Raw genomic sequence first — 24741 nt, 5'->3', positions numbered from 1 at the left:
GTAAGCTTTAACAAAGAGAAGGTAAGCTGCAGCAAATCAGATTTATGCAGTCATTTCCAAAACAAATTTTCCTGTGGTTGAACATGGTGACTCTGCTCTGTAAGTTAACTTACTGGATGCCACTTTTGCCTCAATGAGTACAAATTCAGAAGCATCTTGGAAAAAAGGTAGTAAACTGCATGTTTTGAATGAACATCCTAATAGCCATATAATACCTCACTTCATGTGGTTGATGTTTATTCACAGTACTATTTAATGAGATACCTTTCCTCTGAAGCCATTACTTGAAATTAGTGAAGGCAAAGATAGAAACAAAAGAGACCAAAACATTGCTATTATTATCCATTGGTTTACATTTATTGAGAAAAACCATACAAAAAACATTATACAGTTAACGTGAACCCATATTACATACAATGTCAATGCAAGCTCAAAACCACATTTGTGTAAAGCATTCAATTTACCTCAAGTCCAAGCTGCATCTCCCTAAGACACTGTTCCCATCACAGTTGCCTTTAAAAGCCAATCTTCTTTTTACACACGGGTAGTTTCTGCAGAGAACACTTTTCTCAGGACGAAAAGGCATTTCACATGCACGCAAAAGAAATATTTGTGCATATGTAAGAGTTGTATAAGCTATTACTAAGTAAGAGGGAATCCTGTCAACTGTATGCTTTCTGAAAAGCCTAGTCCTCCCTTCCTCCCCACGCTTCCAGAAGAATGTGAAATAAAAAGCTTCTAGCATGCAATGGAAAACTTAAAAACTGGAAAAGCACAGAGGAGAAACAGTTTCTATCATCCAATAAAATGCCACTAATAAAAAGATAGGCTGTGCAAATGAATAATGATCCTGTCTACCTGAACAGCTTATAGATGACTTACGATCATGCTAGACTGAAGATTATCCACCTGACATTTTGTTTCATGTCCTATTAAAGTACAGGCTGCAGAAAGGGATACAAAACCTTTTTTCCTACTTCAAACATTATGCTTCTTTTTTAAACTTTTTGTACTCTTCACGTTCTATTTTATTTCTAAGACTCTAAGGGGTGTGTGTGGGGGGAGGAAAGAGCAGAAAACATTTGAAAGAAGTACATCACATTTTGAATCAGAGAAACGCAAATCTATTTTCTCTTCCACTACGAGCCATGAGTTTGGAGAGTAAGAGTTGAAAAATAAACACTATGCTTAGCACAAAATAACATGCCTGTAGCCCAGCAGTGAGAAACCTGTAGGTCAATACACCACAAACGCAACACAGGAACATCTCATCTTCCACAAACTAGCAACATCCCAATGAACTAGCTTTTTCTTCTCTATCTCCTCCCACTGACTAAATGTATAACTGAAAGACTTAAGATACTGAACAACAGTTGAAGACAAAAGTATCATGTAAAAAGAAGTGAACAAATGACTCACCCCAACACTAAATTCACAGTATCAAAATCCAAGTGGTACACACCTAACCTTTTCTCACATCAAAAATGAAGTTATATATCAAACTACAGATGAAATAAGTGGCTTGAAAAACTGAAGCACAACTATTAGTTCAAAATTTGAACATATCTAAGCTTGGCTATTTAGAAGAATGTAAGTTAAAATAGATGGTTTATATTAATAAATCACAGTTTTAAAAACTTAACAGATTATGGAACATTTATGGTCAAACAAATAATACTTTAAAGAATGAGAAGTGATCAAGACAAAAAAAAAAATACCCTACACCATTATGTATGGGATACATTTCAAATCTGTTATGTTTTTTGCCAATTTTACCTTCTACATGGAGCCCTTCTATGGTCCATGCTCATCGGCTCACCAATGGCATACACTCAAAGGATTCCTCTTTACTGGTAGTAACTATCTCAGGACCTGATTCTATGAGCTATGATTTGGTGCTTGCAGCATCTTCAGCACTGTGTGTGAAAATGAAGGCAGGATTTTTGAATATTTCTTTGTGGTACAGGTAAGAAGGACTTTTGAAAGAGGAGCAGCACATTTCAGAAACAGGATAATCAACAAAAACCCAAATAGATGCTGCTTTACTTTAAGCTAAAAAAACAACAACAAAAAAACAAACAAAAACCAAACCCAAACCCCAACAAAACAAAAAGAACCCAAACAAACACACAACACAAAACCCAGAACCAAAAACCTGTACCAGACCATCTGTAAGACATACAAACATTTTGAACTATCAAAATATACAGCAATTCAGTTAAAGTATCAAGAAACAGGATATACTGACTGCTATGAGTAAAATATTATTTGCTATACTGTTAACAATTTAATTGGTGCACATGCTTTTTCAGTTAGAGCAACCTAAGCTGTGAAACTCCAGAATCTCTTTTCCTACCATGTCAAGTATGAATAAGGAAACTAAGTTATCTAAAAATTCCACTAATATACTGTAAGACAAGTTATCAAGTTCAATGATAACAACAAGTCACATTCTTTATATTCAGGTTTTATGGGTTTGCATGGGAATAGTGCCCTAATATAAAAAAACATTTGTGAAGGCTGTTGACGTTTCTAACCAAAGTAATTCCTGCATATTTTAAAAGGTTTCGATTCTTTTATTGCAACAATTAGCTACTCAAAGAAAACCAAAAATGACGTATTCTGATCAGGTTTAATTACTGCAATCTACTTAGCTCTTAAAAAAAAAGTATAAAAAAATTACATATTTACCTAGAAATATAGACAGTTGCTTAAAAAGTTAAAGACTTTCCACTGAAATGGAACCGTGAGTTACAATGCATTTGGGGAAGCAGCAGATTGCTTTTCAATACACAACCACAAAGATCTCACAGGGACAACATTAATGTACTGAAATAGATTAATTTATATACTTCCTTAGGTTGTGCTTACCTGTTGCTTTTTTGCAGCAGAACCTAAGGTGGAAGGTCTGGGAAGGCACTGTGAAGTATAAATAATTGCACTGTTTGCAATTAATAAAGATTTTATACCTTAAATGAATCAAAATCAACAGCCTCCATTTTGTGAATAAGAGAATCCAGTGAATTTAATTTTGCTCAGTTTAGTACATAATAAATGCACCATTCTATAAGGTTATCTACAAACTTCATGCAAAATATCCAAACTATTAAACTTCATACCCTACACTAAAGATAGTAAAAGCTATCCTAGCCTTTCTTAAGCTACCAGAATAATTCCTAATTTTAAAAGGGATAAAAATAATTCCTTCCATTTCTACAGCACAAAACATATATTGCTAATTACCTGAATAAACTACTTCAATTTTCAAGCCTTAATTTTTACTTCTCTGTGCAGCCACCCTAAAAAAAGTATTCTCTCAAAGCAACAATATGGCGTTCCAAAAGATAAAGCAAGTAACATTTATATTTAAAAACATACCTACATCACTACATAGCTGCATACTATCTGAAGACAAAGACAACTTCTGTCTAACAAGTAGTTCCAACGACTTCAATGTTACAATATGCATACTTTAAAAACACTCAATGATACAGCTCTCTCAGGAGTACTAATGGAAAACCCCCTATTGCTCAGATAAACAGAAACATGATTTTCTTTAGCTCCTGCTAAACGTTTCAGAAATACTTACCCACAAAGCTCTTATTATGTATATGTATGTATACACAAACCTATGTTTCTGAATTAAGAAGCATTTATGATTTCCTAAGATACCAGCACTGTATTCCAACATAATAGTCACACAAGTATGGCATTTTCATTATGTGGAACATTGACAAAAAGATACTGTTGCAGTTCATCAATTTGTCATTCTGATGTACTTACAGTGCAATGCTCCTTGAAGGAACAATCAAGGATGATACACAGCACAGTCCTCCTCACCCCTACAGAGCTAGTTCTATACTGGCTGGATCAAACCTGCACTTCAACAGACAATGGCAAGACAAGACTGTATTGCATGTAGTCTAATATATGCAAAGAGCCAATATATATGCAAAGAGCAAACACAGGATTTCAAATGAATCAGGTTTTTAGTATGAGCATCAGAGCAATAAGTTTCAAGTATAGATAAAAAAAAAAAAAGTCAATTGATTCAAATACTTGAGTACTGACAAACAGAAGTTATCTGCTCTACAGGAAGTTCTCAACCACTCCCACCACTCAAACAAAACAGCGTTTTAAGGACAGATGCAATTTTTCTACTACTATGCATACCACATTGACTTTTCTAAACTGAATTTTGAAGTGTACTACTTTAAACTGGAGGCTTAAGCACATTACACTTAAAATGAAATTTAAGTAGTGTGAAAAAAAATTTCCATAAAATAGTTATGCAGGAACAGTTTTTCAGTTGAGAATAAAAGTTATCTGTTATAGCAGCTGCACAGGTCTGAAACAGTGGTCATGTATAAAAGGAAATTTCACTGTTAATGCAATGGAAGTATGCCAAAAGATCACTCTCTCAAACACATGCAATTTTAATCAAATAGAAAGAAAATTAAAGTATCAAGATTACTGGTGCTAGGCAGCAAAATACAATGAATGAAAGAGATCCTCCACCTACAACTATTCTGGAAGAGGGGGGGAAAAAACATGCTAACGACAGGTTTTTAAACTCAGCAAAAAGTTTCATAGGGATAAAAACAAAAATCATCTAATTTGTGTACAGGTACCTTGATTCAGCGTTGCAAACCAATCCTCTAATTCTTTATATACCCAAATATCCAACTTACCGACACAGGAGGTTTCATATTATTTATTGTAAAGCACAAAACAGGCATTTTAAAAGTGATAAAGTATACATTGAAAAAGTACATTTATATCACAAAGCATTGACCACATAATTGCAAATACATTTGCTGGAATGTGTACATCTACACTAATACTAAAAACAAACCATTTTTCATTTCTACACAGAAATATTACCTCCTATCAGTAGTGATAGATATTTTGTACATTTTCAAAACCACTATTTTTTTAACCAAACAAAATTAAGATCTTCATCAAGGCGTCTGCATCCATACATTTAACAAAGGTTTTTTCCCCCACACAATGAAGCAAATACTGTATTGTCCACTTCTTATTATTGGCCCTGTGCAGAAGAGATACATAAGAGATACACAAAATGTTAAAGAAAATCCTTCAAATCGAGCTAACTCAGGAGTGAAGCCTTTAAGAAAGAAAAATTGGTTAATGTAAATGGTGGTGGCTTCTTGCATGGTTTTCAAAACCCTAGGAGGAGAAAGTTTTTTCTTTCTTTTTTAAAAAACAAAACAACACCAAACCAAAACAAAACATACAAACATAATCACCAAACATGGATATATACAGAACTCAAGTTATCAGGTAAACAAAGTCATCTATTAATTATACTCATAGTTACTTTGCTAGGGAAAAAAAAAAAAAAGAAAAGAAAAAAAGGAGAGAGATGCATACTCCACAGGTAACAAAGCAGGAGACATGCAAAAAAAAATAAATTTCTATAAACCACTGAAATGGAAGCCAGCCAGAAAACAAAAACTTTATACCTGTGGTGCTGGAGGATGTTGTGGCATTCCCTGTGGACTTGTCTGGGCGTAATACGCTGCCTGTTGCCTGTAGTACTCTGCCCATGCCGCACTGTAATCTGGTTGACCACCTGGAGGAGCCCCAGCAGGGGCAGGAACTGCTTGACCTACAAATAATTAAAAACATACAGCTATTCTGTTGCAATAGAAATGAGAAAATTTCAAAAAAGCACACTGCCTAAAAAGCATCACATAGCTTCTTGCAATATTCCTGTGAATAATATTCCTTCTGAATAATCTTGCGGTGGCTTTCTTCAGCTAACCACTCAGCCTCCTACTTTAATACGATGATCCCCAGGTATAACAAAACTAAGGAACAGTAAAGATTTTTTTTCCCTCTCTCTTGAATCAAGTTCCAGAGCAAAAATCTTTAAATCCTGTGAACCTACACTGATCTGAACAAGTGGCAGCATTTAAATACTGATCAATAGAGGATATTACTTTTTGTAATAAAGTGACTTCATCTTACTGTACAGACTGCATGCATTAATTTATCAGATGCAAATTTATCAAAATCCTCTAATTTCCACATCTTTAATGCTACTGCTATGTTACTGCAGATTTGTTTTCAAAAAGAGCGTTGATTTTTGTAAGCACTTACTCCACCACAGAATACAGTCCTCAAACTTCCCCTTCTAACCTCTGCATAAGTCTGTCTTCTAGAAATAGCGTGCACTTACGCACACTTGCCCAGATCTACAACTGAGATATAGTAGTGCTTCCAACAAAATAAACTTGCAGCTTAAAACCCTCTACAATACATATGGACTCTTCAGCATGTCAAAATAACAAAATAAAAACATCACGCAAACAAACCCAAACCCACAACCACGCCCAAAATGAGAGTCAATTTGAGGACCTCATTCGTGCTCTTCCTTTGAAAGGTTTGTCATAGATGTATTTTCTTCTTTTCCCTTATTTCAGAAGCATCAAACACTCCACTTATTATGACTATCTTCACAATTTTTTTTTATCTGATAGGTGCCTTTGCAGTTACCAATGCACAACATGCCTGACCACAAGCAGAACACCGTCCCATCATCTGTCCTCACACTTGTACATAATAGAAGGGTTTTTATATGGAGTGCTTAATTGTAAGATTCTTGAACTTCCAAACCATAACTATTACTATTGTGATGTGGCATTTTCCTGTTCTGTTCTTAAAATTTTTTTTAACAAATGAAATGTTTAAAAGAATTAAGACTACATAAAATGCACCCCCTTTTTTCTAAAATACTAGGAAACATGAACAAAACCAAAATGCACATCCAACCACATCTAATAAATCCAAGTAAAATGCAAGTCTGCACCCTGTACAAACCTACATTCACCAAATCTTCTGGTTTGCTATCAAAAAAAGGGGTAGCTTCCAAGAGACAATAGCTAAAGCTTTAAATCCTATCTGAGAATACCTCAGCCTTTTATATGGATTCAGGACCACTGAGTAACCTTCTGGGGAACACGAGTATCAAAGACTCTAATATTTTGTAGGTGTCAGATATAAGGTTGAGTTTGTTGGTTCAGGTTTGTTTTTTTTAAACCGTAAGTTCACAGGAAGAACACCACATTCCCCATGTGTGTGTACTCTACTAATCTTCTCAAAAACCATTAGGTATGAGCCTGATCATCGTAATATTTGGTAAGGCACTATCCTGAGCATCTTCCAAATACAATCTTCCAATTCTCAACCTTCTATACAGCTTACAGTGTTTTCCAGCTTGCACTGTAAATACATAAAAACCCCACACAAACCAACCAACCAGAAAACCCAAACCCGCACATAAAACCCTTCATAATTTTTTGGTCATATTGTAAAGCAATTGTTATCATAAAAAAAAGGAACACTTTACAGTTTATACTTTACCACAACTTACAATTTATACCTCTGATAATTATTTTAATAAAAAAGATCTTTAATATGCTTATACAAATTATCCCAAGATACAGGTTTTGCAAATTCACTATTGATTTTTAAATCATTTACTGTGTCTCAGCTATCACCACAGCTAAATGTCACATAGAAGGTATTCAGTCAGCTATCCCATGGCAGTGCTGCAATTCAAATAATAAATCCAATACAGAAGTTTAACATCTACTCAAAGATGTCAAACTGGACTTCTGTCCAGTTAGTAAAAAAATCAGAGGAGTGTTTTACCTGCTTAATTCCCCTACTAAGTACTGCAGGCAATTCTCATCCTACACTTTAAGTTCATGTTTAGTCAGAACTCCCTTTCAGAGCACAGAACTGTTCTGAAACAGCACATGCTGATTAATGTCCCGATTCAACTGTGAACACTAACAAAGAAAATACAAACAAACAGCCTTTCTTAATGTGAAAGGTAAGAAAATGCCAGAAGACTACAGTTCTTCCACTACTCAAATTGCCAAGAGTGGTTCTAGTGAAAGAAAATTTTATTTGTTCTCTTACCTGCCTACAGTGCTGAGGATCATTTGCTGAAATTTGACTTCACATTTAGAGGGAACTGTTATCCTTGGGAGATTTTTAGGGACATTATGCAAATCTTTATTTCAACTCTTGTAAGGAAAAATAAAAATGCCCTATCTCACATAAAAGATAGTAGCATCATTATGTCCTCAAAAGGTAAACTACTGCGTAAGAAAATTATGAACACCAACTGTAGTATCATATCCAACTTGTTCAGCACAGTACTTTCACATTACCAAAGTAATTTTCTTCACTAGCAAAAATAAAACTGCTTGAGCTCAGAAAGCACCCAAGTTTCAGTTCAGTCCTCCAAAACAATGGTTTGTGTAATTACTTGTGTTGTGAAAAATCTGAAAGAGTCAGAGAGTGAGTGACTTGTAATACCTACCTTCCCCTTTTGGCATAAGTTAATGCAAACAGAAGCATTAGAGTACTCTAAGCACAAATGGCAGTCATTGTATGAGAGCTTGGAGACCTCATAAACCTGTTGGTGGGCAACTTTCCTGTTCCTCAGATTTTCTACTACTTAACACTGCTGTTAAGGAGGTGTGAGAAAACACTTCCTTTTAGTACTAAATCAACTTCGGTGAATTCTCTGCCCTTCAACTTGTTCAGTTCTTCCTCTTTTTGTGTATCGTAAGATAAATGGTATCTTCCATCAAGATTTTCAACATGCTGAAGAAGCAAAAAAAATTCTCATGATTTATACAGTGAAGTTATACAGGTAGGGATATGAGAAGTTCTCCTTCAGGCCAACTCAACTTGAACTAGACAAAGAAATGAGGATCAGAAGCGCTGTTCTGTTTTTTAACTCTGGATTTTTTACATCTTCCAATGTCTACATTTTTTTTGATTCACACTGGGCTTGCTGCCAGACATTCTATTCCAACACTTTATTACTAGAACTTAATTAGAAAAAAATACAATACTAGTGCAACCCAGACACTGCTTTCCAGGAATAGTAAATTAGAAAGATGGAAGATCCCCTGCCAACAAGCTTCCTTATTCTTAAAAACACAGTGAAAAACTCCAGAACTTTGCACTGATCTATGTGAGCTGAACTAAGAGAGACAGTAAATTGAAAGAGAGTAGTTAAGTGAAACAAGAAAAGGGAAAATGGAAAGGCCCATCACATCTTAAACATCACGTTTGGAGTATCTGCTGCAATTTTTAATCTGATACACAATTCTCGAAGTAACTCATGATTATATTTTTCCTGTTTCATTTTAATCACTTACACTGTGCCAAAATAAAGGTAGTTATGCCTTCCCAAGTAATCTGAAAGCCCACTAGTCCTCAAGATACAAAGCTACACCAACTACAATATCCACAAGATGATACTATGGATAAAACACTGGCCTACAAGACATTCCAATTATTTAAAGCACCTTCTGGCAATGCATCAAGTTGACATTTTCCTTCCTTATTTAGCAATTGATGAAATCATAAACCAGCAAATAAACTTCTGATTCCTAAGTCAGCTCAAGCAAAATATTTTTGGGAAAAAAAAAAAAACATAGCCACAACACATAACCTGCAAGTTAAACACAGCTCTTAGGTGCTCCAAAGCAAGTACTATTTAAAATGTGCATGATAAAAGTGAGCTAGTTATGATGCCGTAACCACCGATGCTGTAATAACTTGGGACCCAGAATGCAAATTTCAAAAGAAAACACAACAAAACAAACAAATGCGTAATCTGAAGAGCATTAAGGAAGAACTACCAAAGAAGAGAAACACCACAAATTAAGTCTGTTTTTCTGAAGGATTCAGGGCCTTTAGTAGTATATGGCTCAGAAGAAACACAAACTTTTCTAGTACATTTTTAGTTTGGATTTTTTTTTAAGGGAGGGAAGTTATACAATGATATACAGAACTCTCTTAAAAACATTCTACTATGCAACAACAAAACAAACATGCAAACATACCCATTTTTTTGTAGTATTCCTCCCAGGCCTTTGTATAGTCAACCTGCCCTGCTGGTGCTGGATTTGGTTGATCTCCTGAATTTCATTAAAAATAGTCAAAATAAAACTGGTGGATTTTGTTTCATATATTGAGCTATTTACAAGTAATCAGCTGTATTTTTCAGTAATAATCTCAAATAGTGGCACTCAAACCTGATACCATAAATCTACATGGTACAAACTACTAATATAAACAATCAGTAAAATATGTTTGAAGTGTTCAGCAAGTTTTCAAGATTCAGGAAATGGCACTCCACTTAGTACAAAGTACTACCTAGAATTTAAGTGATCAGTCTCGTATTAGTATAATTACTGTGCTTATATAACAGAAAACTACAACTGCCATTGTCCTAAACTCATCGGAAGTGATGGTACTGTGTAAGCAAGTAACACAGTCAGCCTCATTCCATTTTCACTTATGACTGCCTTCACTATGTAGATGTAATTAAGTCAGCCCTAATTGCAGCAAAATTATCTTCAGAGTATATTTCAAGATAAATAAATTCATTATCTTATTACTGTTGAAATCAAGAAAAGCAATATTGAAGGCTATAAGCAAGAGTTTTCCAAGAAAACCAGCTACATCAAATTTACTCAATATTTGAAGACAATAAAAACTATTGTGATTATCTATACTCCCAGGAATGAGAAATGTATCATTTTACTACACAGCTACCTTGTCCATTAGTTTGGGTTGTAGCTGGCCCACCAGGAGGGGCTGCAGGTGGTGGCTGTGCTTGCTGCTGATAGTAGTGAGCATAATAAGCTGCCCAAGCCGCTGAGTTGGGATCTGTTCCTGGCTTACCTATGAAACAAAATGCAAGCATTTAGAAAAGCAACATGAACAGAATGCTGTCCTCAATTAACCCTGTTCTAAGCACTCGCATTTTCCTCCAAAGAAAGCTCATCTAAACCGAAAACCTTACTGTAGCCTTACTACTACAATGTAATTTACTGATTTTTAAGTGTGGTTAAATAAACTTGAATATCTCTTTCTGTTCAACAGTCAAGCTACTAAATGGTAGCAACAACTCTAAAATGCACCAAACAGTTTCAGTGGTTTTACTTTCATTGTAACCTCACACTAATGACACTTGCACAGGTGGAGGAGGCATGCCAAATCCATTTCTGAAACAGAACAATACAGATCTTACTCGGCATTTGCAGTGTTTGTTGGTCAAAGTTTACAGTAGCAGTAAAATATAGAAACACAAAGTATTTTAAGAACCTGAAATCCCATACATGACTATAAAGCATCACTACTTACAGATTTTTAGTATAACAAATAATAGCAACGTTTGCATCTTCTGCAGCTATCTATATGCTTCCCTTATTTTTAACTACAGCTAGGCAGGCCAACAACGCTGCTCCCTAGAGTATTACTTCTCCATTTCACACACACAGCCTTTAGGAATGGCACAAAGATTGATTACATTACTGCACTGGCAATGCACAAACCCTGCAAATCTACTACTAGAGAAGGTAATGCTCTGTAACACAACTGTCATCCTTTAACATTATTTGCATCCTTAAAAGAAAAAAAACAGTATCTGCAAATAAATGTGGTCAGCTGAGGAACTTCACAGAAGGATACAGACACAACTGATAGTTTAAAATACATGGGAATGCAAGTATATTCCATACCAAACACAAAACAGGTAAGGCAGTGACTAACTGAAGAGGGGAAAAAAAACCAACAAAAAACAACCACACAACCGAAAAAAAGGCATTCAGGGAGAGAAAAATCTAGACAATTTTTTATAGTATTTGATTTAGCATTAGTAAGATCTAACCACTTAAAATACAGATTTTAAGCATATGGAAAACAACAAAACAGTTTCCTTTTTAAATTACACTGCTTCTATCAACAATAGTGGATTTAAACTAACAAGTACTATATTCTAAGGTTACCTGCAAATATCAAATAAGCCATTGCTCCATTTCCCCCCCTCCTTCCCCTTAGTAGCTACTTCTCTAGAATAGAAGAACAGAGTAGGATTCATTGAATTTCCAAAGAAATCTGACTGTAGTAACTAGCTCCACTTTCACATGACAAGAGGAGAGCATGGTTCTGGAGAATGCACTTCTGAAAAAAAAGACTAAAATAACCCATTTGTTACACTGAAATAAGCAACTACATGAAAATCTGTACAAAACTCATCCAAATAAATGCTACCCAAGAAACATCAACTTCAACTGCATAAAGGAAAACTTCATTACGAGTATTCATCAAAAATAAAAAGCATTATAAAAATTATCAAAATGACATCAAGTTATTTGCCAGTTTTCGTAGAGATCTTTATCAACAAATTATTTTTTAAAATCCAAAAATCATATAAAGTTTGCAGCAGTTTGGATTATATGACACACTTAGTATGCTGAGACTTCAAGGCAAGTCACTTTGAATAATTCTCCTTTTAAATAATGACAATAGGCATTTAAAAGCACCAAATTGAATGCATGCAGAGTTATCTTTTATAGAAGTTTGAGAATGGAAACCAGAAACTGTTTTTTGCCAAGAAAGGACATACGAGACCGGAACATGAAGAGAACTTAGATTCTGGATTGTCATGTTCTCCAAAACCCTCCCCTATTTTACTAGTGAAACTTGTGTGAGGACCACTAGCTATCAGAAAAACATTTTTACCATTTATTACAAAAATAAAATTGAAACTGGTTGAAGTTCTGCAGAAGATCTCTCTAATAAATGAGGTTTAAGTGACTCAAGCATCTAGCCTTACCATGCCTTCTGTGACTGCAGTTCGGTTTTCCCATATGCTCTAGTACAATCAAAGGATGGAACTTAAAGAAAAGCAGGATACTAGAACTCTAGGAAGTTGCAACTAAGAAAAAACTCCTGGTCTTGACAAAGACAAACAGAAACAGAGGAAACATTCTACAAAGATAAGTTTCAGAAGAAAAAAAACACAACTACTATCAGCAAAAGCTCAGAATATACAACCCTAACTAGTTTTACTGTATTAACAACAGCTCAGTTTTAAGTTCTATTCCTCAGAACAGGATGAAGAAAATACATTTGTATCAGAACACATTTGTCTGAGAAGCAATCCTCACACAGGTTAACAAAAGCTAGATCTATGATATAGCATAAACTATGTAAAGTCAGGATCAGCGAGATTGTAAACTGTCATTCACTGGAAGGGAAAGAAAGCACACTAAAGAATCATAAGAAGGAAAAAAAAAAAAATCAGTTAACAAAGGGTCTTACAAAAAGTGTCATAAATTAGGATGCAATATTAGGAATGTTTAATAAAGAAGCATATTCCAGCAACTGAATTTTTCAACACCTCACAAACAATGCATACAAAGTATAAAACATACGTAAAGTGATAATCAGTAAAGAAAAGACAGAAGAACAGGACCTTTTTCAGATTCAGATTTACCAGCATAACACAAATGAATTTTCAATGTATATACTTCCAAGGACAAAATGGACAGACTCAAAGCAAATCCATACCACAGTACAACTGTGACACTTCTTACCAGGATCTGGTGGATTTGGTGGCTGCCAGTGTGGATATGCATTTCCCCATCCTTGTGGAGCATAGGGAGCTGGAGGACCACTACAAAAGACCAAGAAATACACATACAATAAAAAGCCAGCCCCAGGTTCACCCTACAAAAAAGGAAATAGCTGAAGGAGTACTTACTGAGGTGCAGGGCCAGGAGGCCCTGGATTATAAGGAGCTGGGTTATATGGTCCCATAGGAGCACCAGGACCTGGTGGCCCAGGAGGTCCATGTGGGCCAGGAACAACACCATGGGGTCCATGGGGAACAGGTGGACCCAATGGATTTACTGGACCCTGTAAACAACAGCACACAGGTGAACACAAACCTTCAAGGTCTCAATTTTTTAGCAGTTTAGAAGTTTGGGTTTTTCCACAAGTTGCATTAAATCAAATCAGTGTTTCAAAATAATCTAAATCTGGCAAATTGTGCTAATTAAATGTTTGCAGAATCAGGTACAAAAACCAGACAGTAAAGTTGATTACATGGATATATATGCAAACAGAAGTGCAGTGAAAATAAAGAATGCAAACTTGGATTAAAACTCCACCTAAAACACATCAAGATTGAAAAACTATACAGTTTAGCAGCTTTGAGTATCAAGGATCTTTAAAGTTGTCACATTTTTCATTATACACAAAGTGATCAAAAACAGATCAAAGTATTACATTGAAGTAACCAACTGCTTCTTGACATTTCAAGTTCTTGCTTCTTTTGCTATATCAAGTTATGTTTGTATTACTTTAAACCCAGATTGCCATGTATTACCATGTGTTAATCAGATTACCATCTGATCAACTAATTTGGAAGTGAAATGAAAAGTCTACACAAAAGACTATTAGAATCCTATTCTGTTTAGTTATAGTAAACTGAAACACACTTAAACACTCACTCCAATCTTTTCTTCTATAAGCTGTCTTGCATAATCTATTTGCTGGGGTGTTCCACGGATAGTAAACATCTTCATGTTTGGATCCGCATTGGGTGGAGGATTTCTTTGAAGTTCTATCCTAGCACCAGACTGTTGGCTTATGCTTTTAATAGTCTCGCCACCTACAATGCAACACACAGCTTTTATAACAAGCATTAAAGTGAAAACAGTAAGATACAAATTAGAGAAAGTCAACTGCACAGAAGCTAACAGTAGAGAAGTCAAAGACACCTATTCTGTAAGCCACACAAGATGATTTCTTAAAAAAAATTTATTAAAGCCTCCTCAGCTTAATATAGAGCTTTGACTACAGTAAATAAGCAAAAAGAAATTATTTCCAAAGACCACTATACTGTTACTCAAAGAACAGCAAAGAATTCCTACAACATTGTTTTTTTATCTATTCATCTAAGATAATATTACTAAAGCACAACCTCCATACAAAGCAGTAGGCAAGCAGAGATGTTTAAAAAAACCAACCAAACAAAACACCACAACAAAAAACCACCAACAAACAAACAAACAAAACCAACAAGCCACCACAGAAGCTACTAGATGGCAAAGGCCACATATTTTGCAGTACACTAAACCCAGGAAGTTAAGGTCCCTAAAACAGCTCCTCCTCTTACAGGAGCCTGAGAAGTTACTTGTATCATTAGCCAGCACCAAGTTTTCAATACATTTGGTATTTAAAATGAAATAAGAAGAGTAAGTCAGCCTTCCAGGTCATAAATTGAATTATGTCAGCCTATTACACATTACAAAACAGATCAACATAAGCCAAGCATTTAATTTAGAGGCAGTAAAGTATTTTAAAAACAGAATTATTTGAAGAGTAGTTATTTTCATAAAAACATAGCCAAGAAATTGTTAAAGCATTCTACTGTAAAGTATCTTCACTGGAATAGAAGAAAATGAGTTACAGATGCAGTAACACAAGGCTAATCAGTGTCAATAGAGATATAAAATGCAAATAAATCAGATGCATCATCAAAACAAAACAAAAAAAAAAATTCTACCAAACACTACTGATGTAACTCAGTACTTTAAAAGAGGTATTATATATATTGGCTGGTTCTTGACTTTTAACTATTGGAGTATTTGTTTTGGTGAGGAAAATGTAAAAATATTACAGTTACGATTTCGTAGTACTAGATTGTTTGATTCGCAGAGGCTTCTCTTGAAACATCTCGCTAGTATGGCTTAATTGCACAAATAGAAAAGCTGAGAGGTTTTTCACCAGATATACACACATATATATATTTATATAAAAAATACATTGCCTTTGCCAATGATTAATCCAGTTTTGCCAGTAGGAACAATAAAGTTGAATTCCTGTAATCCACCAGGAGGCCCCATGTTCCAGTTGCCTTGGCCTCTACCCCTTCCTCGACCACCAGGTCCTGGTCCACCAGGGTTACCAGCCTAAAAAGAAAACGTATAGTAAATTAGCATGTTCCATGAAAATGACTGAACAAATTATTAATGCAAACTGTTTGCATCACAGTTTGCTAATGAAAAAAATATACTCTAGATAAAGTACTCTCTTTTCCAGAAGACATGAATTAAGTTTTAGAAAATATTCTGTACAACTATGCGTATGAAAGATGAAAAATACATAGACGAAAGCAGAAAATTTCATGTACAAAGACAGAGTTCATATGCCTTCTGTAAATGCAGCTGTGGGGCTCATCTCAGAGTAAGCATTTAAACCACCTTTTAAACATCAATTACAACTGAAAGCTATTAATACAGGACAGCAAAAGAAGCAGCTCTAGAACTGGTCAGATCCAAGAAATGCCATGACTTTGAATCCTCACACTTGCAAAAAAGTGTAGAGAAAACATTCACATTACAGACTGAACTTTGAAGGAGATTCAGATTACACCACTAAATTATTTTCTTTAGTTTCACACCCGTTTTTAGAATTTTAAATCTTTCTAAAAGTCAGGCAGGAGATTGTAAACGGTAAACAACGTATTACTCAACCTGAACACTTCGAAGGAGATCTGTAATAATTTCTGCAGCATGTTGACATCTGTCAGGAGGCCCTGTGATTTGGGCTATTCTATCTGGTGTTGTTCCATCATCTGGAATAAAAATGAACTATTCCAGTATATGTAATCCAGTAAATTTACACTCAATTCACAGAAATTTATGGACGTATTACCAACCTGGCTTAAATTGGATCCTAACACCAGCATCATTTTGAATCTTTTTTATCATCTCTCCATTTCTTCCTATTACAATACCCACAGCAAATCGTGGTATTGGAACCTTTAAGGGAGGAAAAAAAAATATTCAGGATGTTGATGATGCAAATATTCCTATCAAATTCATACAATTAAAGGGTCACATATTAGAATAGCAAACTAGGGCCAGCTCTATGCCACTTCAGGCTTTTTGAAGTGTGAAATTTTTAGTATCAAGATATAAACCTAGCAAATACTGCATTCAAGTATCTTAAAGAAAGAGATGCTATGCACAACAAGTTGCCACAGCGACAGCAATTCCAGCAGGTACCACACTTCTCAAAATTAAACAAAAGCTCTGGTAAGTCTGAAGTGCACACTGCAGAAGACACTTTCAGCTTCACCTCTGATGAACAGTTATAAGATCATGACTTGCATAACAGGCAGACTTAAACATCCTCCTATAAAGGCCAAACTAATCTCTATAATGACATTATATTCTTAGCCATCAAACTTACTTATTTGATAAAAAAACTCCAGCTAGTTGTAACTGTTCAAAACTGCTGGTAACAAAGTGAATACTACACACCATTTGAAGTTATAAATTCAGCAATGATCAACTAATACTTACACGCCACAACCACTTTTGGAATCTGATTAAGAGCTTTCAGAGGTATTACCCATCTCAACGTTTTAATGTTAACAACTCAAAATACAGTTAACAAGTTTTTCAACCATGCTTACGTCTATCCCTTCATTTCCTCCTATTCTTGACCCATATTCGTTGCGCACCTCTCTAAAGCCACCTTGATCACGAATTAACTCCAGCACCATTTCCTTGGCTTGCTAAAAGGAGAACAAAAGTTCATTTAGGTACTGCAACCTAAGAACAGATTTTAAAATGCTCTGAATTCTGAAGGACTCCTTACCTGAACTTTGTAAGGGTCTCCAGTTATCCTAAGGGGCTTATCTGCACCAGTGTTCTGTGGACCATCTTGAATCATAACCATTTTGACACCTGCCCGTTCCTATTTGACAAAATGGAGGTCAATACACAAATCCAAATTCAGTATTATCACATATTTTAAAAAAAGATACATATATACCTGTAATTGTTTAATTGTCTCTCCACCTTTTCCAATAACTAATCCTGCTTTACTTGCTGGAATCATAATTTCTTGGACTGCATTTCCAGGTCCATCACCATGATGAAAGCCAGGTGCAGGCCTTCCCTTTTCAACTATCTGATCAAGTAATCTTTTTGCTGATCTGTGAAGGAATATATACATTTATAAAAACACTCCTACAAGTAACACTTGCCTGCTTGTTTGGAAATTTTCATTTTTTTACTTGCAAAGTTTCTGCAGTGCTAAGACATATAAGGCAAACTCAGTAAATCTGTAACAGTAACTTAAGAAATTAGTTTCAAGATAATGCGGTAAAAGACCCCAATGTCAGAATATGAAAGGTGCCTCTTAGCTCCTCAAACACGACCATCATCTGTGAATATAGTTACATTGATCAAACCTTAATTCAGACCAAAAGATGGCAATCTTGTAATTTATTAATTAAAATCCAAGTCTATTAGAAGATTTGAAATGGTCACAATTTACTGGTTTTAATGCATTAAAAATAAATTGAAAATCGCCATACAAAAAACTTTTTTGAACTTTGGTTAATTTCAGAAGTAATTCAGAACTTCTCATATGACTGTACTTATTCTACTAACGGCCAATCTTAAAAGCAGATATACGTTAAATAAAAAGGAGGGGGGAGGAGGAGGATTAAAAAAACCAAACAAAAACAAATCAAGACTGTAGAACAGACCTAGTTTTAACACTAAGTACTACCATAGCTGCTGCTTGATTCAGCTTGTTAAAGAACATTTGTGTTTGCAACCTTTACCGAAGTAGTGGACAAAAGCAAGTGTATTTTCACCATGCATGTAAGTCAGCTGCCAGCATTTAAAGTCACAATTACAGTGCTAACATCAGTTACAAACTCTTCCTCCGATGTGAGCACAATAAAGAAAATTCATTACTTCATGAACATGAACCAAGCATTCCCACTCTTCAGATCTTTCCTAGCAAAGCAAAGGTAAGTTGATTCTCAAGCCATTACTGTGTGACAAATACACCCATATTCATTGCTATTATTGTCTTCACTGAATACAGGAAGGCAAAAGTTAACTTTGCTGATAGGCATTACAGAAACATAATTTGTGTAACTTTCACTATACATTAATTTATACCAAAGACATTTAAGAACTCTAGGCTAGGTTTTGAGTAACACCCACTCTCACACTAATGATTTTCCACATTTTCCCTGTGACCTTCCAATTAATGTTTAGTAAAGAATTCCTTTTCTGCATACATTTCTTTTTATTATACATTCACGTATTTCTCAAGCTGAAACCAGTGCATGATTAGGTAAGTATTACCTACAGTAAGATTTGGACTTGAAAAAGTTAAGTTCCATATTTTTGTCTTTACAGTATGCTGAGAGATCTGACTGCAGGTTCTGGAACTTTCTTCTTACATATACAATGAACTCCAGTCAGACTGCCTCTTCAATAGAGGATAAACAGTATTGCAATCATACTATCTAGACATTACATTTAAATCTTAGAAATGCACTGCATTGCACAGCAAAATATGAATATATGGAATTTGGTTTACTCACTGAACAGACTCTGGTGTTCCAGTTAGCATACATGATCTTTCAGGCAGGCCTCCACTATCTATGGTCATAAAATAAAACCAATTTAACAGCAGTGTTAAGTCAGAAAGAGATTGTGAGGTTAAAAATAATATGCAAACCACTGGAATTTCACTTAAGTGGAACAACCAGTGCATCGAAACATTCTGCATATCTTTAGACCATGTTAATTGCGATTAGCACAAAACATTAATACCTTAAATGAATGTTCAGGCAATTAGCTTCAATGACCAGCCTTCTGAACCTTCTACCAAAAAACCCAGCAAAATAAAGAACAAAAAAAACTCCATGAATAGTTACCAGGTGCAATCTGTATTTTACAGCCAGACTCTTGCTGTATGCGTGAGATCTGTTCTCCACCTCTGCCAATTACTTGGAGGAAAAAAATATAGAAATATTATTTGTATTAACAGCCTCTGCTAACATCCCTCACTGTTCTACAACACCACACCATACTACTTACTGAATCCAACCATCCCATCGGGAACTTTGTACTCCTCTGTCATCACAGACCTACAGAGAATGTTAAACAGAAGGTAACAGTCAGAGACCAAACTGGCACTTAATTGATAAGTATTCTCCCATTCAAATACAGAAAGCTAGTTCCCCTCCAATTGCCCTTGCTTCATTGCCTCCCATTAGAAGCCATTACGCAACCACAGTACTAAGTAAGCTAACAATTACTACAAAAAGTTCAAGATGAATGGATCTAAAATTGCCTACACAAAAGGCCGATGTAGCATTTTAAGTTTCACCTGCATATCCACTGAAGCATGCTGAAAATACCCTAGTTTCAACATCTCATCTACCAAAACTAGCCAAAGCATAAGAGTAATAGTTTGATATGGTTGTTTAAGGAAGAAATTCATGACACAGCCAACCTAGCAACATACTGATTTAAGTCTTAATTATTATCTTGTTTAGAAATTCATTAGTTGTTCAGGGTTTTTGGTTGGGTTGCTTGATGGTTTGGGGTTTTTTTAGACAGCATCAACCCTTTCCCATTCAGATCTGCTTCCAACCTCTGGTTATGCTACATAGGTTCAAATAGCAAAAAACAGCAATGTGTTTTTCATTTATGCCTTATGTTCAGTCTAGGCTGAGAACAGGAAGAAAAAGACAGCAAAGTAAATGCATTTTAAGTGTTTGGATTGGGACCTGCTGAAGCTAAATTTCAATGAATCACACAAATACAGATTGTTTATACATTGACATCACCACGGAAAAAATTCTTGAAACTGCTTTCAGTCAACAGGAAAACTCTACAGAAGATGTAGGTGTAACTCTTACCTCTGTTGTTGATGCATCGGTGGTAGCTGATTTCCAAAAGCTACAAACAGATATTGTTAAAATTGAATTTTAAAAAGTAATATAACAACCAATCTCTTCCCCTGATGATAAAACTTAATTGTACTAACTTCCATCCAAGTTGACTTTTTAAGAAGCACTAGGAAAAGATTTAAAAGCAACTAAAACGATTCCTAATTGTTGCTGACAACACCGACAGTTTCACAAAGCAGATTCACACTGCCCCAAGAAAATAAGAGATGATCCCTCCCAACATGCTTTTGGTCTTACTGGTTCAAATATCACCTACCAGAACAGTTTCAAATTCTTGTTCTGACAATGGTACACTTGGTAAGGTTTGGGGTTTTTTTTTGCCAACAAAATAAAAATTACTTACAGTCATTCTGAGGAGCAACTTTCTTAGCATCTGGTTGATCTGCAAAATTAAGATTTTAAAAATTTTTTTTGCCAAGAAATTCAGGAACTGTTTACACCTTTTAGTGCGAACTGTAACTTTCCAGTGTATTTTAGTCCCCCCTTTTATTTTTCCCCCCCTTTTTTTTTTTTTTCCTCCAATTCAGGGAGCTGATCATCTGAATAAAAGAAAGAATCTCACAAACACTCAGCACTTGGTTAGTATAGCTGAAAAGATGTTAAGATTTTTCCATATATCTATTCAGTAGCTTAAGAAAAGGCAGTTTTCAGAACACGCTGTAGATTGCTCATAAGATAGCCGGTCACTGAAACTTAACTAATACAAGGAACAAAGTTTATCTCTGTTGGTTGCTCAAGCTAATGATGCTTCTATAGTAAAAAAGAAAAAAAAAAAAAAATCAAATCCATACCAAAAAAATCAATGACTTAAAAAAACAACACAAATTCTGACAATGACCACAAATCTAGATCAAACATCTGAAAATACAACAGTATCACATGGCAATGCAATCCCAATCTGAATGTTGATATGAAATTCCTATCCAAATATCAAGCATTTCATAGCATAAAACTTCAAAAAAAAAGCAGATTCAGAGCAACTACATCACTACCATCCAAATCCTTTCTGTACAGTAAAGGACTGAAAGGCATAATTACCCTGTATCTGAAAAGACTGATTTCAGATGCTTCCTTCCCACCCCAAAATCAAGGTTATATGAACCACCATAATTTATGTGCAGCAAAAACTCAGACACATATTCCATTCCAAGAAATATTTGTGTCAATCCAGAAAGATCCACTAGTTTATGTCATGTTTACATACTAAACACAGGTAATAAATAAAAATTCCTGCCTTTAAAAGGAGAGGGCATTCCCTCCCAGTGTGTTGTACTGCTCGGACTTGTCCAAGAGCCATCTACACATAAAATAAAAAGAATACATTACATATATCATCTGAAGCATCATTAGCTCATTTTTGTATATTAAAAACCTCACCTTTAATAGGAAAAAAAAAAACCTTTATTACAGGACACAAGAACTCCTGATATAAAGCCTTAGTTACATTCTGTAGACTGAGTTTCAACCTACTTAAAGGAAAAAAGGCATTGCTCGTTTATGAGACGTATGAGAACATTTCAACAAGTTCAGATTTCTTTCCACAATTTAGCCAGGATTTTGTGTGTATATTAAACATACCAAACCCTGTTAAGCTCGAACTGACTGCTTAGTAAGAGACAGATGACAACATACATTTCAGGAAAAGTACTGCAGTATAAGGCAAATCCAAAAAGCTGTAACAAGTTCGAAGATTTAAGTATGGTCTTATATTTCACACATGCTATAGGTTTAAATATTAGACTACACGAAAGTGTCTACAAGGTAGGAAATTTACTTCCCGTCTTTTTTTAAAGTCCTATGCTTTTACAATGAAATGCATTAATACTTTCATTTGAAACGGTGCAGTAATAAAGCATATGAAACAGTCAAATTAAAGGAGCGAGCACTTCCTACTCTAACTGTAACTTGGAAACAGTAATCAGTTTTACACAACAATTTGTTCTACACAACAAATAACAAACCTGTGCCAAGTGTGTCTCAATTGTGAATTTATCTGCCTACTCCCCCTCCCCGGCATACGTTTTCCTCTCTATAGCATTTAAACCATGTTTAAAATACTTTAGAAGAGTCTTACATTCAGTTTAGAGCACAATGGTTTAGAAGAAATTTCCCCATTAAACTGAACATGAAAAAGCATGTCATGATCTATAAAGGGAATAAAATGTTTTTATGCTGTTCTATGGGAAAAAAAAAATCACCTAGAAACAAAAGTATCACCTGCAATCTCTCTAGCACCGTGACCATACTCAATAAAAATAAATACAGAATACAGCTAGTAAAGAGTGCATACCTCCATCCTCAAGAGGTCTTTTTTGTCCTCCATAACCGTAGTCATTTGAATTCATTGATGTGCCAGCATCTCCTCCAATTTTTGCTGCAATCTAAACAAAACGCAGATATTTGGAGTAAAAAAAAAAAAACAACACAAAAGCAAACATCACCACATAATAAAGTAAACATAGTTCAGTCGTCCCTCCATCGCGAGGTCTTCTAAATGATTTTTATTTACACAACGTATATTAAAACGTTCCCAAGTAAGCAGAAAAATGTTAGAAACAGTTTTATTCATAGAAATTTTTATCTGTGTTCAAGACTTGTGCTAATTCTTCGACAGCAAAGCTTCCTATATTTCCTTGATTGCCTAAAAAAACCCCAACCAACTCTGCCCTTCGAATACCAGGCATTTTTTTCTAAAACCGGCTTTTCTTTTTTTACGCATCCTTCAGGAAACACTACGGGGTATCTCACAAAGGACCTGACCACTAAAACTATTTCAAACCTTAGCAGTCCCAACCACTTCGGGTCTTCAAACACTGACAAAACTGAGATGAGCTATTGCCAGACAAAACAAAAGTTTCGCCCGAATACCAACGAAAACATCGCCCGTGGAGCACAAAAACTACAAATAAAACTCAAGCATAAACGATTTCTTTAGACAGCCCTCGCCGCCTTCGCTTCGCAGGCCGCAGCACCTCCCAACCGGTCTGAACAGGTTAGCGGGCACCGAGGGCGCCTCAGGGAACACAATACGGGCCGCGCGCTGTGGAGCCGCCCTCCCTTCCGTCTCTCTGCCGCCCGAGAGGCCCAACAAAATGCCGCGTTATCGGTAACGGGGCGCGCCAACAATCACTGGCCGAGATTTTGCCTCCCCAGAGGCCGGCATCAGGGACCCCGCACCACCGCTCCCCTCAACTCCACCATCTCGCGATGGAGAGGATCACTCCGGGCCGACATGGGGTACTGTGTGTGCCCAGCCTGCAGGCGGGCAATGGCGAAGCGAAGAGTCGAGGATTCACTGTTAAAACCTTTCACCGCCCGAGGAAGAATGGCAAGAGGCGAGGGCCCTCACCAAGGGGTGCGCGGAACAGGATGAGGATCCTGGGCAAAGCTCCCCCATCTCCTCATAAATACCTATGTAGCTGAGAGGCCCCCCTCTTCAAGCTTCCCCATAGCCGAGCGTCGCCAGCGTGCAGCCCGCTAACTTCTGCCGCAGCTTAGGCGCCGCGGCCTGGTCAGCAACTCCCTCCAGGCCCTAGGACCTGAGGACCCATTGATTTGGCACAGCCACGTTTACACACACACACCTGCCTAGCCCTCTGCAGCGCGTCTTTAAAGGCATCGTTCACTCCTCCACCTCCACCGCCGCCTCCCCCGGGCGCGCCCGAAGCAGGAGGGGGCACCGTGGAATAGTCCGCCATAGTCGCTCAGCCACCGCTTCCTGCCCCACTCGCTGCCTGCCAAGAAAGAAAGAAAATGGCGGCTGGCGGGAGCCTTTCACATTCCTGCGCGGCATCGTGCTCTGGGAGGGGGGAGAGATAGCATCGTAACCTCGCGAGACTAGGAGCGAGATTTCATTGGGGTGCTGGAGAACGATGAAGAAAGCTCGCGGCGTTTCGGCTGCTCCCCCCCCTCCCCCTCGACGGGGGGGAACCCTTCAGCCGGAGGGGGGCGGGGCGCGGGGCGGGGCGGGAGGGGAGGGAAAGAGGGTGTGGTGAAGGGGCCGCGAGCTCGCGATGTTTCCATGGTGCCAGGAATGGTGAGAGACACCCTGCGATAGGGTGGAGAGCATCACATGACGTGGAGGCTGGGAA

The 24741-nt window shown here is 36.5% G+C and overlaps 1 protein-coding gene across 1 annotated transcript; it reads right to left on the bottom strand.

The window, feature by feature from the left end:
• Positions 1-319: 319 nt before the first annotated feature.
• FUBP1 (far upstream element binding protein 1) lies at positions 320-24468 on the bottom strand. The gene is made up of 22 exons (XM_054165693.1): positions 24235-24468; positions 22941-23031; positions 21885-21947; positions 20994-21032; positions 20600-20639; positions 19773-19822; positions 19610-19681; positions 19274-19331; positions 17698-17860; positions 17521-17619; positions 17336-17437; positions 16574-16676; positions 16389-16489; positions 15683-15824; positions 14361-14521; positions 13610-13764; positions 13443-13522; positions 10615-10743; positions 9900-9974; positions 5487-5632; positions 2872-3881; positions 320-1916 (listed from the first exon to the last, which is right to left on the bottom strand). Exons 1-21 carry the CDS (start codon positions 24346-24348, stop codon positions 3843-3845), a joined length of 2022 nt encoding a protein of 673 aa, XP_054021668.1. The 5' UTR covers positions 24349-24468; the 3' UTR covers positions 320-1916; positions 2872-3842.
• Between the last annotated feature and the right edge of the window lie 273 nt (positions 24469-24741).

The sequence above is a fragment of the Dryobates pubescens genome, chromosome 11 (assembly GCF_014839835.1).
Source record: "Dryobates pubescens isolate bDryPub1 chromosome 11, bDryPub1.pri, whole genome shotgun sequence".
Lineage (NCBI taxonomy): Eukaryota > Metazoa > Chordata > Aves > Piciformes > Picidae > Dryobates > Dryobates pubescens.
The sequence above is the reverse complement of the archived record's forward strand: the minus strand, read 5'-3'. Positions and strand labels throughout refer to the sequence as shown.

Excerpts from the sequence above, each read along its gene's own strand:
- FUBP1 (XM_054165693.1), bottom strand. The coding sequence starts at position 24,348 with ATGGCGGACTATTCCACGGTGCCCCCTCCTGCTTCGGGCGCGCCCGGG. Across the intron at positions 23,032-24,234 it reads CGCTGCAGAGGGCTAGGCAG|ATTGCAGCAAAAATTGGAGG; the intron begins GTGTGTGTGTGT and ends CGTTTTGTTTAG. Across the intron at positions 17,620-17,697 it reads AGACAATTAAACAATTACAG|GAACGGGCAGGTGTCAAAAT; the intron begins GTATATATGTAT and ends TTTGTCAAATAG.